The sequence below is a fragment of the Falco biarmicus genome, chromosome 7 (genome assembly GCF_023638135.1).
Source record: "Falco biarmicus isolate bFalBia1 chromosome 7, bFalBia1.pri, whole genome shotgun sequence".
Lineage (NCBI taxonomy): Eukaryota > Metazoa > Chordata > Aves > Falconiformes > Falconidae > Falco > Falco biarmicus.
The window spans coordinates 2975217-2989404 of NC_079294.1; the positions used below are offsets into that span (position 1 = coordinate 2975217).

Genomic DNA, 14188 nt, shown 5'->3' on the forward strand with positions numbered 1-14188 from the left:
GATAACTGTGAAGGACAACCAATTTAACGAGTTCCTGATAATTTACAAGCAGGATAACCCAGTTACTCATGAGAAAGAACAAGCTCTGACAACTTGGCAACATTTCAGTCCTATCAGCATTAATGTTCCCTGAAGTACAATAGCAACAAGGAAATCAAGAAGTTCAGCAAATATCTTTATGTTTATTTATGACACAGGCAAGTCTGCTTATTGTAAAACGAAGAAACAGATAACAACTACAACTGCAGTCAGCGAACCTCTCATATTCACCTTATTGAAAGACCAAGTCATCTTCACCACATAAAATCAAGTACCTACCTTGAAACAGCTTATCTAAATCTTTGCGGATGTATACTAATTTCTTGAACTAATCTGGCTACAGCAAACACTTCACGTGTGAACCTCCTGAGCGAGCATGTTTGAACTTGATGTTTTTCCCTCCGGGACCGTCCCTCATTTTTCCAGCTTCCTCTGACTCACCTCTTTATCCCCTTTGAAAAGAAAACAAAAGAAACTCAGGGCTCCAATGCCTACACAGCACCCTGGCTAACCTGCTCAACAGTTTTAAAGCTAGGATCTTTTTAGAGAACACTGAATGTATCCTCCTTGAGTGGGGCTGGCACCCCAGCGCTACCCTGGATCACTCTGGGGGCCAAGCCATATCTATGCATCCTAAGGGGAAAGCTTACTCCTTTTTGTGAATTAGCCTGAATGCAGTAACTGCTCTCCCCTAGCTGGTGACACGTTCAGCAACACGTCAGACGGGCAAAAAAAATTAGAGCTTTCAAATGGAGAAAGAGATGCAGTGCAGACACAGGCATTACCTTTTGCTCGCTTTTGCAGGAAGCCTTTAACCTTATCATTGGATCATACCTTCAGGATTGGTTTGGGTGGTGTTTTCTTTTGCTGGGTTTGTTGGTTTTTTGGGGGAGTGTTGGTTGGTTTGTTTTGTTGCTGGGGGTTTTTTTGGTTGTTTTTTGGTTTGAGTTTGTTTTTTTTGGGGGGGGTGGGGTGTGGAGCTTGTTTTAAGGAGCCAGTTCCTTCTGTAATCTAGTAAAGCTACCCACCAACACCAAACACTTTGCTCAAATATAAGCAACTGAACAACGACAGCATGTTATTAAATAACATTAGCAGATAAACCACGGCAGTACCAACCACATTTATAGCTGCTTGGTAACCACCTGACTAACACAGTTCAAATGAAATGCAGTGGCTTTGAAAATACTTCTCAGGCCTCAGCATAAAGAAAACTTGCAGCTCACTGGATCAAACCTGTCCAGGCAAGAGGTGGACTGATTCAGTAACAGCTTCTATTACAAATACCCGTGCTATCACAACTGATAAACAGCTGACCACCAAAACAAGGAACTGCTCAGGGTTTGGTATTTTTCTGTTCTCTTCTTGTTGGGGGGCTGGGATGGGGCTGGTTCTTTTTTTTTTTTTTTTTTTTTTTTTTAATTAGGAAGGCCAAAAGCGGAGTCCAACAACTGGAAGATTAGCTGATGCCCTGGATGTGGTCCAGGGCACCACAGAAATTCTGAAAGGGGAGAGTCATAAATTTTTCTATAATTGGCAGCTTTCCTCAACAGTTTTCTCCCTTCAGGGCACTTCAGGACAGCATGCTGGGCTGTTTACAGTTTTGGAAAGAGCATTACACAGCCCAGCCTCAAGCCTTCTACTTGCTCTGTGCCAGCTCCCCTCGAAGAAGCCTTAAGAACTCCCAGCCTCAAAGCAATACAAGCTCACTTGTAATTGTCACTGTTACAGATGCTGAACCTCTAGAAAACTGAAGTGAAGCAGCAAACTGCTAATACTTCATAGTGGTGCAGGACTCCATGAAAACACTGACGAAAAGATAGGGAGAGAAGAGGAATAAAAAGCACATTCAAATCGCCATACAGAAAGGATATCAAGATATTTTATGCATCATGCAGTGGTTTACCAATCCAGTTAGAACCTCTACCACTTTACAGAGATGGTGGTCCCATCTCTTAACATGCCCTGCCTCCCCCAACATCTTTGGTGCTATTAATTTTGTGGAGATGCGGTACCACCATTCTGGGAGCACAGCTGGCTTTGATACAAAGAATAGTATCGAAAGTACTACCTCCTGTTATTCAATTCTTGATTGGGAAAAGAAGCTATTTCATGTGGCCTTCAGCTCTCAGACTACAAATCTATTACCACTCCAAAGAACTTCTTGGCTGCATGCTGAGTCCAAGACTAAAAGCCTTTCCTGATGTGCGTGTACAGAAACAGAGTAAACAGCTCTACCAGTGTTTGAAAAGAAAAAAAGCTACCATCAGTAAATGCTATTTATAACAGAAGTTCTATCCAAGAGACACAAATGTCCCAACGATTTCAGACAATTTTCTGCCCAAAGAGGTCTCAAGTGACTGATGAAGAAAGAGGCAACATGAAGTGAAATATAAAAGCTGTCTCTGGCTTTGCAATCTGGGATCCACAGAGAGGATGCATGTATAAGCTGCCCTAGAAAAGACCAAAGGGGAGAAAAGCATGCGCTGGTGGTTTCTGTCTCAAAGTCCCTTCATCAAGTTTTAAGACTTCCCAAATGCGTTGACTGTAAAATGGATATAATCCACACAGGTTATGGACCAGTGCAGGCTGTATACTTTGTATTAAAAGAACACAGACGGGGAAAAAACCACAACCCAACAAAACAAAAACAAAACTGCTGTGAACAATGAGGCACGCCACTGACCTGCAAAACCACAAGCAAACTTGTCTCTAGAAAAGGCAAGAAACAGATTATTAGTACTCTGAACTATCCCAGCTCCGGCCGTGGGCCTACCTACTGTGTAAGTCAGAAACTTCTGTTTTCAAAATGCCTGTTCTCAAGCGAAGTGTCCAGCACTAACAACAAAGCATGCCGTTTCATTTACTCCAAATTAAACTGCAGTTTCTCAGGCTTTGAGTATCAGCAAAATGTTAAACAGTTCAAGAGCATTTCGTATTGTATTTAATATGCTTGAGTCATTTCATAAATATTAGCAATAATTTTAGCATTCCCACTATTGTACATGTGGGTGGGTTCTCCAGGAACGATCAGAAGATCGTCAGACAGGTGTGAAGAGAGCGTAGCAGCAGTACAGCCAAATGCTTCACCTGAATCCACCACCAGCGATCCTCACCCAGGCTGTAGTCACAAGACATGCTATTTCCTCAAAGTATTTTCTACAACAAATAAGTTTCCCTTGTGTTTTACATAGTTCAGTTTTGAGGCAAACTGCTTTATCAAGATGCCTGTGTCTTTCAGAAGCTCCAAAGAGCAAAGAAAAGATTGTGCATGTTGAAGACAGCCAAGCGGTCATCTTGCCAGTGACTGCAGACTACACAGGCCCTCCTTCTGGGACAGCAGCTTCACTGATACAGCAATAAAACCTGGTTCTGAGACCCACGGACAGGAGATTTCTAAGGACAACCCACATGCCTAAAACATCATTTGCAATATATGTGAGCAGTCTCATAGCTCCAGGAACTTTCTAGTTCCCTTCCTTGTTTACACTCCAAGTTTTCCCCCCCACTCTGCAACACAGAGATTACAATGCTAACATCTTCCTAAGTTGCATGGAACCATGCCACATAAGAAGCCCCAGAAACACTATCCCAGATAGAAGACCTGAATTCTACTAACAATTTCATTAAAAATATTGATGCAATTTATACCAAGTGTTGTGCCATTCCCACTAACCTTTTTCATGTCTCTACTTGAAAGACAGATCAAAATAAAAAAGTTTATGCAAAACCAAAACAAAAATGCTGATTTGCCCTCTTTGCACTGCATCAACTCAGCTAACCAAGCAAGACAACGCAAAGAGCCCTAGTTCAGTAAGCAACTGAACTACGTAGCACTGGAATTTGAATAATGCTATAACAACAACAAAATCAGTAAAAAACGAGTGACATGACTCATATCCAGATTAGTTCCGCAGATCAAAGCTTAAAACAAGCGTTGGAAGAACCAGGCTACGTTCAGTGTTAAGCCACCAGGCCACACGCATGTCTGACAATGTACCTGATGAGTATTAATTTTCCTCAAACAACATGATTTGTCTTCTCAAATTTGTGGTACTTCTACATCAGCTGTTCTCAGAGGTTCTAGCCCTTCTTGGGTTAAAAACAAACAACCCAGAAAACATTTTGCAGACACAACTAAGTTATCTTGCAGCGATATCTAAATGAACAGAAAATTGGAAATAAAGCACTGGAATCTTTGAACAAGGCTAACCCACAAAGTAAAAAGTTCACAGAGGTGTAACAAATGATTATCTTAAGCGTGATTAATCAAAACAACAAAAAATGCAAAACCAGAATCCATTCTTTCACTCTGCTTCTACTTCTGTATCCTTGATTATGGTTTTAAAAAAGCAAAAGTAACTTAATTTAAGACACTAGAATCATGTAGATTCCTGAAATTAGAGCACACCCTTCAACTACGTGCCCCTACATATGGAAAAAACACCCACTAAAAAAAAGCTTCAGGAGGAGAGAAAGTAAGTTTATGATGCAACTGTGCAAGAGTCCAAAACTAATACCATGAAGGCGCTTTCATCACATAGCCCTGGCTTTAGACTTCAAAGTTATAAAGATATTCCCCAAAGTATTATTCCGTAAGCTGAAGTTTTCCCTTGATTAAGGCCAGAGAGCTGTGGAAAGTAATTCCAAAGCACATCGTCTACAGATGCACTAGATACACTGCTCTAAGTTGCGTCCACACTCTAAGCACTTCCATATAAATCAGAATAGGATTCCTAAAGAAAAATAACTTGCATTAGTGCTTCATGATTAAAAAATTCAATGTCATGTTTCAAATCGGAACTATAAACAGCTCAGGAAATTCAACTACATTACAAAGAAGTCAATAGTACATTGCCACTTTAAGATCCTATGCGACTGCAACAAGGAGCTGACTGCCATTAGAATCATAATTTGTCTTCCCAGTCTGGATTAAATGAGCTATAACACTCTTAAGAGAATTTTTCAGTCAAAAAAAGTACATTAAATTGCTAGTTATTTATGGCAAAATGATGAAGTAGTGGAAGAGAAATGTGCAGGTATCAACGCCTAAAGGTCAGAAAATGAATAGTAAACGTAAAAAGGGAAGTAATAAAAATAAAACTAAGTGATCAGCTGTGTCTGGATTCTGACAGTTGCACTTACCAAGGAGAATATGGAGCACTTTCATGACTATTATTACAACTGCCACATAAACTTAATGAATTCTCGAGAAGAGAGAGATTCGTTCCAATCCAGATGACAGGAAGCGAATAAATATAATTTCACAAAGGTGTAACGTAAGACAAGCAGCTGAACTGAGATCCAGAAGATGAAGAGTTGGTTTCCCCAGCTCTCTACTCAGAGCATGGCATCTTTTGCCAAGTACTGTATACACAGTAGGAAATGAGGGGCAGCGAGAGAGAGAAACAGAGCTACACCGAATTCAGATTAACCTCTTAAGAGAATTACTCTCACTTAGGCAGGAAAGTGAAGGCATTTTCAATTCAAAATGCCAGCATTTACATTAGAAGTCACATCAAGGTTCCTCCAGCTCGAGAGCCACAGCCAAGTGCCCCCTAGTGAAATTATACGCCCACGAGAAATTTGGGAGCACAAACGCTACACGGCAGCAGAAACAGCGTCAGGTATCCACAAGATGAAGACAAAGTCGTTTATGTGTTCAAGGCTGCGCTCAAGGCATGTACACCTTATCCAAGTAATAAAGAAAAAGCAACTGGAAGCAAGAACATATTTTAAAAAATGCAGTTCATATAATTTCCTGCTCACATGGAAATAATCAAATAAGCTAACAAGCCAAAAAGCAGAAGTGATCTACGCAGAAGCCAAAGTTTTCACACACAGATATATCAGAACTAAAGAGGTGGGAGACAAAGAAGATTTAGACTCTGACAAAGAAACATAGCCAATTCTTGATGCCCTTTCCCTTCTCGGCCTTGGACTGAGGCTGTGGGAGAAATATAAAGCGAGAGGAGAAAATGTCCAAAAAACAGGTTGGAGACTCCTCTCAGCAATTCTGCGCTGCTCAAGGTGGAGAATCCGTGCTGCGTGCCGGGAAGAGGGCAGCAGGAACCACCACCCTGCCAGGACAGCCCGAAAGACCTCACAGAGCACTGAAAGCAGAGCTGGGCGAACACAGATTAGGAGCACGCTCAGGCCTGGCACCGCATTGTCCCACGTGCCTTCAAACAGTTTACAAAAACTGGAGACAGCAGTTATTAGACAACAATCCTCGTCAGAGTTCTTACCAACCAACCCTAAATCCTGAGAGGCAGACAAGATCTCTTGTTTTAAGCAACCCAATCAACGGGTCTTTCTTTAAGCAACTATCATTTAACAACTTTCCATCAAAATATCCCTAATACTAATCCTCTTCCACTGCACATCACCTTGTTATTGACTTTTGAAAACCACAAATTTTTTGTCCTCAACTCGTTAATATTTTGTGTCTATCACCGTCCTTGCTAGGTTAGCGCAAGGCTACTAACACCGAAACACACAAGGCATGCCCTGTATCAGGTGTCCAAAAATACAAACTCAATAGAGTGTGTGTGGGGGGAAAGGTGCCTTAATGCCATCGGTATTAATAGCACGAGTAAGTATTAACATCAGCAATAACTTGTAAGAGCCTTGAATTCAGTTGGCTTGCTAACCATGGCATAAAAGATACTAAAGTTACTTTCCAGAAGTTCCATAAGAAATTATGACACAAAAAAAGGGGGAAGTATTGAAATGCCTAATTTGTGGCAAGGGAATAGCAGCAGACTGTATCATCACCTGCCTTCTCTACAACTCGTTGTTACAGCTGCGTAAAAGTTAGAAGTGCTGCACAGAAAATGGAAGAGTAGAAAACAACCAAACAACAATCCAGACGGTCAGTTATGACTCAGAAAAGGGCAAAAGAAAGAAAACTAAGAAGAAGTCATCAGCAAAGTAAACACTCAGCATCAACTCCCCAGCAGCTAAATCTGAAAAGGCAAGTCCAGATATTTGGATTGAAATATATTCTTCATGCCAAGTATTAGAAAAAACCTAAATGCTAATGGCCTGCTGTACTCATTAACATCCACGCTGCTGCAAAGCAACAGATGAGTACAAGATATTTGTAACCGCTGAAACAAACGGACCAATTTGGAAAAAAAAAATAAAAAATAGTTATCTACAGCAAAACCAGGTACAGAATGAGTAAGCAAGCTACACTGAAGAGTTACGAATGTTATAAACTGCACTTCAGCAGCCTTCCAGAACACAAACAAGCGTTTTAAATTTAGCAGAGAATCTCAGGTACTGCTGCCTACGTCACCCATAAGACATTCAAATCTGCCCGGATTTAACCTCGTACCACATTCTGAAAACTGACCCAACAACAAAATTAAACAGTCCGGTACTGGATTGGCAGTGAGCATTACGTTACTGGCAGGTCATTCCTAGGTCCCATTTTAACATTCCCATTAGCAATTTGAAAGAGGATGGGAGTGGCAAAGGCGAAGAAGCCAGATGACATTTGCAGAGGACACCAAACTGGGTGGAGCAGTAAACAAGGACAAATACAGAAAAAGAGATTGTTTTTCTATATAAAGATCTAAGAACATTTCATAGAGAGGAGAAAATAGAGCAGCACCGAGCACTCTTGCTGAACACATTCATACAGCTGATTCTCCAAGGACTAGCTTGCCCCTAAATAACAGCTATCGTTGCATCGGTCTCCTACACCAGAATAATCCTGTAAAAGTGCATATCGGGAAAAATCATTGGTAACCACCTAGAGCACCTCTGGAAGATGGAACACCAGTTAGGCGCAGGGGTTCTGTTGCAAACATTATTTTCCCAAGGCAGCAGAAACCACAGCACCGACACGACCAGCAATCCCAACAAACTCCAGGACCACCCCAGAAACCCACGCCCCGCGGGACGAACACCGGCGGCGGGCACGGGGGTCCCACCCCCGGCGCCCGGCCGGGAGCGCTCGCAGTGGGGATAATCCTGCGCGCACCGCTACGCGCACAAGCGCGTTCCGCCAGACGCGGGGGAAACCCGAAGGAGAGCTGGGGAAGGGAGCGCTCAGTTCCCATTTTGTTCGGCTGAAGCCGGGAAACAGCGACAGCACCGACTATCGCCGAGCAGCAGCCCCAGAACGCGGCCCGGCCCGGCCGCGCCGGAGGGCGCACGGCAGCACCGGCCCGCGGGAGCCGAGGGGAGCCCCAGGCCCGGGTGTAAGCCCCGGTTTCGGGGCGCTGAGGCGGGCAGCTCCCCTCAGAGCTCCCCCCCCACCCCCCCGCTCCACCGTCGCGGGCTGCACCCCCGCCTGCGGCCGGCCCGGGGCAGCGCGGGGAGCGGGGCCCAACCGTCCCCGCGGCGGCCTCCCCGCTCCCCCCCCGCCGCAGGCCGCGGGCCCGCAGCGGCCGAACAAAGGCCCCAGTAGCCGGCCCCGGCCCCTCCGCCCGCCGCGGCCCCGCACGGGCAGGTGCCCGACACCTTCCGGGGCGCCGCCGCGGGTCCGGCCGCGCCCGCCCGCCCGGAGCGCGGCGGCTGGGCCGGGCCTGGAGCCGGGCCGGGCGCGTAGGCCCAGAGCCTACCTGGTGCGGAAGGGCCGGGGCCGGACGGGCGGAGCGGAGCCGGGGCCAGGGTCGGGCCCGGAAGGAGCGGCCCCCGCTGCTCGGTCGTCGCCGCCGCCGCTCCGAGCTCCGGCCAGGCGAGCCAGCCGAGCGCCGAGCCGAGCCCGAAAAGCGGCGCCGAGAGCGGTACCAAGGCCCGAGCAGCCGAGGGTAGAACGCCGCCAGGCCTCGCCAGCCGAGCGACGATGTCGTCCACCGCGGCGCAGCTCTTCGCGCGGCCGCCTGGGGGCGACAGAGAGCAGGCGAGACCAGTCGAGCGCGGAGGCGCGGCGGGGGGCGGATGCGAGGCTGGCGCCGGTGGCGGGCGGAGGCCGGCGGTCGCGCTGCGCCGGGCACCCGGCCACGGGAGGAATCACGGCATGCCGGCCTGCCCCCCGAAACCCTTCGGAGCCGGGCCGGGCTGCGGCTGGGCTTGGCACCGGGGGGGTTGGCCCTGGCCCTCGCCCCCGGGCGGGGAGGCCGCCGGGGCAGCACCCCGCTCCTGCCGGGCCTGTGCCGCTCACAGCACACCTGCAGCCCGCCCTCCACACCTCCTGTCTGTCCCTTTTGTCTTTCCCTTCAGGCTGATACAGAGCGGGAAAAAATGTAATTAAAAACAGGCGAGAAAAGAGTTGGGATCCGAGTGAATCGCATTTAGAGAAAGTGAAGGGCAATCAGATGAGACACAACTGGAAAAATTCCTTTTTCTGCAACAGGACAGCATTAATATTTATTGTTATATATTAATCTCCCAACTTCACAGAGAGTGAAGCCACAGAACGTGTACACAGCCCCACCTGAAGACAGGCCCCCGACAGGGAGAAGCCCCACAGAGCTGCCCTCCGCATCGGAGAGGTAAGAGCTCGCCAGGGAGGTGATCTTGGATGTGGGAGGAAAATCTAAGCAAGGCAGGGCACTTTGCACCAGTAAATCAGCAAAGGAAAAGTCAAAAGGCCCAGACAGGTGATGTTTAGGGCTTGAGGTTTACTGCAATACACAGGATTGGAGGGAGCAAAGGCAGCCTGCAGCACAGACAGTCTTCAAGGAGGTTGGTATTTTAAGGGAAAACTAGAAAGGGCCGATGATGGGATTTTACAAGGAATTTAGTCAAGCAGTGAAAACTGCAATACCTTGGACAGTCAGTCACTGTCATCCTCCAACAGATGACTGAAATTTATCAGATGTTGTATGGTCAGGGCAGACCTTATTTTTCAAAGCTCTGACAATACGCAGACTTTGTAAGTACTCCGGGATGTAGCTGGCAAGATGAGGTGAAAGTACAGAGGAGCCAGAAAGCAGAAAAGAGACATGACTCTCAGCTGTCAAATTTAAATATTACCTAAACCTGAGAGAAAAGAGAGAAGCCTAGATGAATTGTTTTGAAGGAAGCTGCTTAGGAGTACGTGGGGCAAACTGTTCTCTAGATGAGGAAGTTCCATTTCCCAAGTGCACTGAAGGGTACTTAAATCTGACTCAAGGAAAAAGAGTAGTTTTGAGCGGATTGGTTTTGTCTGGTGTGGCCTGATGCAGGTTTTGCCCAAACTGATAGGCAGTGAGATCAGTTTTGAAATTAAACTCTACCAAGGGTGACGGTGGCAGAAAGAAGACAAAACCCAGCAGCAAACATGTTCTGGGAAGTGCCTCCACGTTGAGTTCACTCTGGTCTCGGCACATGCTGAGAAGAGCTATTCATAGCATAAGTTGAGAAACTCCAGCTCGTTATTACGTGACAGTGTTTGTACCTACATGTGTCCAAGTCTCGCTTGACCTTAGCGTCACCCACGCAGCTCATTCAGTGTCTGCTGGTGTTTACATCTAAAGATCAGTATTTTTAGCATAGACCGTCAGATATGATTATGAGCCGTCAGGCCCTGTATATGGCAGCAACTCTTACCTTAAAAATATTTGGGGGGGGTTGTTTGGGGTTTTTTTTCCCAGAAAACAATGCTTGTATGCTTCTTCCCAGGTGAAAGAGCAGAGGTTTTGCCACAGTGAGCAATAGTAGTTCTTACATGATACCTCATGGGAAGATGCGTAAAGAAAATAGAATTGCATCTTCGATTGTTGTACATAATATTTTACAGGTCTCATCAAGGCTTACAAAAACGGTTATGCATCATAACACATGCTTGGTTTTCTGCAGACAGTAAGCACTTACTGCCACTGCAAACCTGGCAAAACTGTATCTAATCCTGCATCTCCATCCTACACTTAAGAACATGTCCAATACTTTCTTAGTCTTCAGACGTGGGGCAGGATCCAGGCTTATTTCTTCTAAAAGGACAGAACTGCTGTGCCAGATGGTTGCACTGCTACTTTAAGTAGCTACATTTTTGCAGCATTCTGCATCCCCAACCACTTTTGTTTCATTTACTGCTTAGTAAACAACGTCTAAGAAACAGAATTTTCTCAGACTGCTGTCAAGTGACCCTTGGAAACACCCACACATTTTGGAAAGCCAACGTTGCCAGGAAACTTCCCAGGCTTGTGGCAGCAACCACTGCGTGCATTAGTCATCTTTCCCCACTGAACAGGTAGATTGCCAGCAGTGGTAGAGCAGCCTTTCCGTACCTCAGCTCCAATCTAGATGGAGAGCTTTTACAATCAGTTCCATTTTTGTGACCCTTGCCATTTCTTTCACAGCAGCCAACAAGGTAAGTAGTTTTCTGTCACGGCAGACGTATCTAGCAAGAACTAGATTTACACTCACTAGCCTATTTCCTGCTATCTGTTAAGTAACTGGCAGAGTCAAACATAGCTTAACATCTTCGCCCATCCCTTTGGGAAAGAAGAAATGTTCAGCCCTTCCTGACCTTCCAGCTACGTGCAAGCACTGGTGTGTACCAGCAAAAAACCAGACCCCTCCCAGAATGCAGCTGTCAGCTTTCAATAGGAATCGCTAGGTTCTGAGGTATGCAAAACTGCAAAATGTCTTTTTTTTTTTTTTTTAGCAAGAATTTTTACCTGCAAATAAAAAAGTAAATGTTTGCTTTGCTGCTCATGAATTCATAGCATGAGCCCACAAGGAAGTTTAATTTGTGTGAACTACTGTTTAAAAGTCAATCATAAGTGGCTTGGGTTACCAAGTGGCAAAGAATTGTTGCTTTGTAAAACAGTGCAAGGCTTACAGGCTTTACATCATTCTCAATTTCCCAAGTTTCTCCGCTGCTCTCACATTAGACATTGCTCTCCAAGTCAGGAGAAAGGGGAGTTTCTAAGCATCATGACAGTAAAAATTTAGCTATTAAATTGCATCTCTGGAGAGATTGAGAGAAGTTCAGAATACCGCCTGAAATGAAGAGGGTAAAATTTCTCCTTAGTCTTTACAAACTTAAAGAAGAGGAAGGGGCATATTTGCTCCATATATCCTCCCAGATGAACCGTCAGAAGCTTTCTCTCTGTCACAACATTAGCTAAAATGAGTAAGTAAAAGCTCCTGACGAATACGACAGGCTTCTGAGTCCATTGATTCCATTTGCTCGTACTCTTCTTCTGGTTGTTCCATGTGTCCTGTGGCCGGTGAAGACCACACATCCAACCCGTGTTCCAGGGAGATGTTATGAAGCACACAGCAGGCCAGAATGATGTGGCTGGATTTCTCTGGAGAATACTGCAGGGTGCCTTTGGACCCATCCAGGCAGCGGAAACGTGACCGAATGGTTCTGAATGTCTGCTCGATGACATTGTGAGTGGCAGAATGTGCCATGTTGTAACGATACTCAGCTGGTGTCTCAGGGATATGCAGCGGGGTCATCAACCACGTTCGGAGAAAGAAGGAGCTGTCACCTATTAGCAGTGGAAAGGAGGAGGACAGGTTACACACCTAGAGTGAACCACAGATTTCAGCTCTTGACCCTTGATTTTCTGCTACTGCAGACACGGAATAACTTATATCTCTCACTAAAACAGGAGGCATGAGAAAGCGTGAAAGAGCAACAATAACACACATTTACAAATGTCACAAAAACCAAAATAAAGGCATTCAAATTTACGCAGGGAAATGCTGGAAGAACACAGAAGAGTTTGAAGATAATCCATTTGCTACATAACACAGCAAAAGACAGCTGGACTAAGACCCAACACAGAATTAAAAATTGCAAAATTCAGCCTAGAAAGGCGTAGAATTCTGAAAACAGGTGCTCAACAGAATGAATTTAAGCTAATACATAATAATCAGACTGCATAAAACACAGATTGGAAGCTACCGTTCTAGACTTCTAAGAGATGGTCCAAACTGAATCGCAAATCTCAAGGCATTTTCAGGGAAGCAATCAAAAGTAAATTTTGATTTACTTTATATTGCTTTTGCGCAGAGGCTCTAGACTCAATAAGGAGCCAACAGACTTTCCACAGAAAACAATGATGAAAAACTGACTTACCAAGCAGCCAGCCATTTTTATGTAGCTCTGTTTCAAACTGGCTTGTGAGGGCCGCCTGCTGTAACACCGTGCAGTCGGGCAGGCTGCCTGGCCAGTGTGTTTCTGCACTCAGGAGGACTCCTCTGGCATCACACACCATCAGGCAGTTCAGAGAGTGGAGACCCTTTCGGTTCACGTAGGACAGGTCCTCAGCATTTGGCGCTTTGATTGCCACGTGGGTGCAGTCCACCACCCCCAGCACTCCCGGCATGCCTGCCAGCCCATAAAAGTCATCCTTCAGGCTCTGGACGGTAGCTTCATCCTCAGGAAAGTGAATAAACTGGGAGGCTCTTTCCACCAGCGCCTCGGTTACATTGGCAACGCAGCGGCTCATGGAGGCTTGACTAATGCCAATAGCATCCCCCATGCGAGTCTGGAAGGAGCCGGAGGTGTAGAAACCCAAGGCAGCAAGTATCTGCGTCTCCGGACTGATGGCCCTGGACCGCTGTGTAGGGCGAGAAAGACTGGCTCCCAGCAGATCCACCAGGTAGTAAATGAACTGTCGGGGAAAGCCATACGTGGATACTAAATACTCATCAGTGACATCCTCCAGCTTGAAGCGATCCAAAGTCCTGTGTCCGCGGCCGTAGAGCAAGAGGTCGCAGTCCAGAACGGCGATAGGTACGGCCATGGCGAGGGGCCGGGGGCCCGTGGAGCCCCCGTTACACGGCTTGCCCCGCGCCTTCGCCTGCGCCAAGCCAAGGGAGAAGGAGCCTCACTCAGCGCGGTTTGCACCGGGCAGCCTCCCCGCTCCCCGCACGTTCCCCAGCACGTCTCTTTCTATCTCTCTGTACCTGCTGCTCAGCCCGGCCAGGGCTCGCTGCGGCGCCGACAGCCCTGCGGCCCTGCCTGGCGGGAGCGGGCCTGCCGCTGCCGGGGCCTGCCCGGGCTGGGGAGCCGGCCCCGGGCCCCGCGGAGCCACGGCCCGCCGGCAGCCCGGTGCCCCCGGGCCCTGCCCCTCGCCGCCCCCCGGCGCGCTGCGGGGGCAGCGGAGCCGCCCCGCCGGGCCCTTCCCGCCGGCAGGCAGCCCTCACCGCCCGCCGCCCGGCCCGGCCCCCGCCGCCCCAGCCCCGCGTTGGCGGCGGCAGATTCACCACAGCGAGGGGCTCCCGGCGGGAGCGGCGGCGGGCGCCTCCC

General features: G+C 47.2%; 2 protein-coding genes across 2 annotated transcripts in view; both read right to left on the reverse strand.

Moving 5' to 3' along the window:
• Nucleotides 1-8852, reverse strand: part of AMBRA1 (autophagy and beclin 1 regulator 1) — a 136154-nt gene extending 127302 nt beyond the window's left edge. Inside the window, 1 exon segment of the mRNA XM_056346179.1 lies at nt 8616-8852. The gene's annotated coding sequence lies outside the window, so the exon portion shown is untranslated.
• Nucleotides 8853-10689: 1837 nt separating this feature from the next.
• HARBI1 (harbinger transposase derived 1) lies at nt 10690-14076 on the reverse strand. The gene is made up of 2 exons (XM_056346195.1): nt 13013-14076; nt 10690-12419 (listed from the first exon to the last, which is right to left on the reverse strand). The coding sequence occupies exons 1-2, from the start codon at nt 13680-13682 to the stop codon at nt 12043-12045; spliced, it is 1047 nt and encodes a 348-aa protein (XP_056202170.1). The 5' UTR covers nt 13683-14076; the 3' UTR covers nt 10690-12042.
• Nucleotides 14077-14188: the final 112 nt, after the last annotated feature.

Bases quoted from the DNA above. Each gene is read 5' to 3' on its own strand.
- HARBI1 (XM_056346195.1), bottom strand. From the start codon at position 13,682: ATGGCCGTACCTATCGCCGTTCTGGACTGCGACCTCTTGCTCTACGGC. The intron at 12,420-13,012 runs GTAAGTCAGTTT...CACTGCTAATAG, and splicing joins TAAAAATGGCTGGCTGCTTG to GTGACAGCTCCTTCTTTCTC.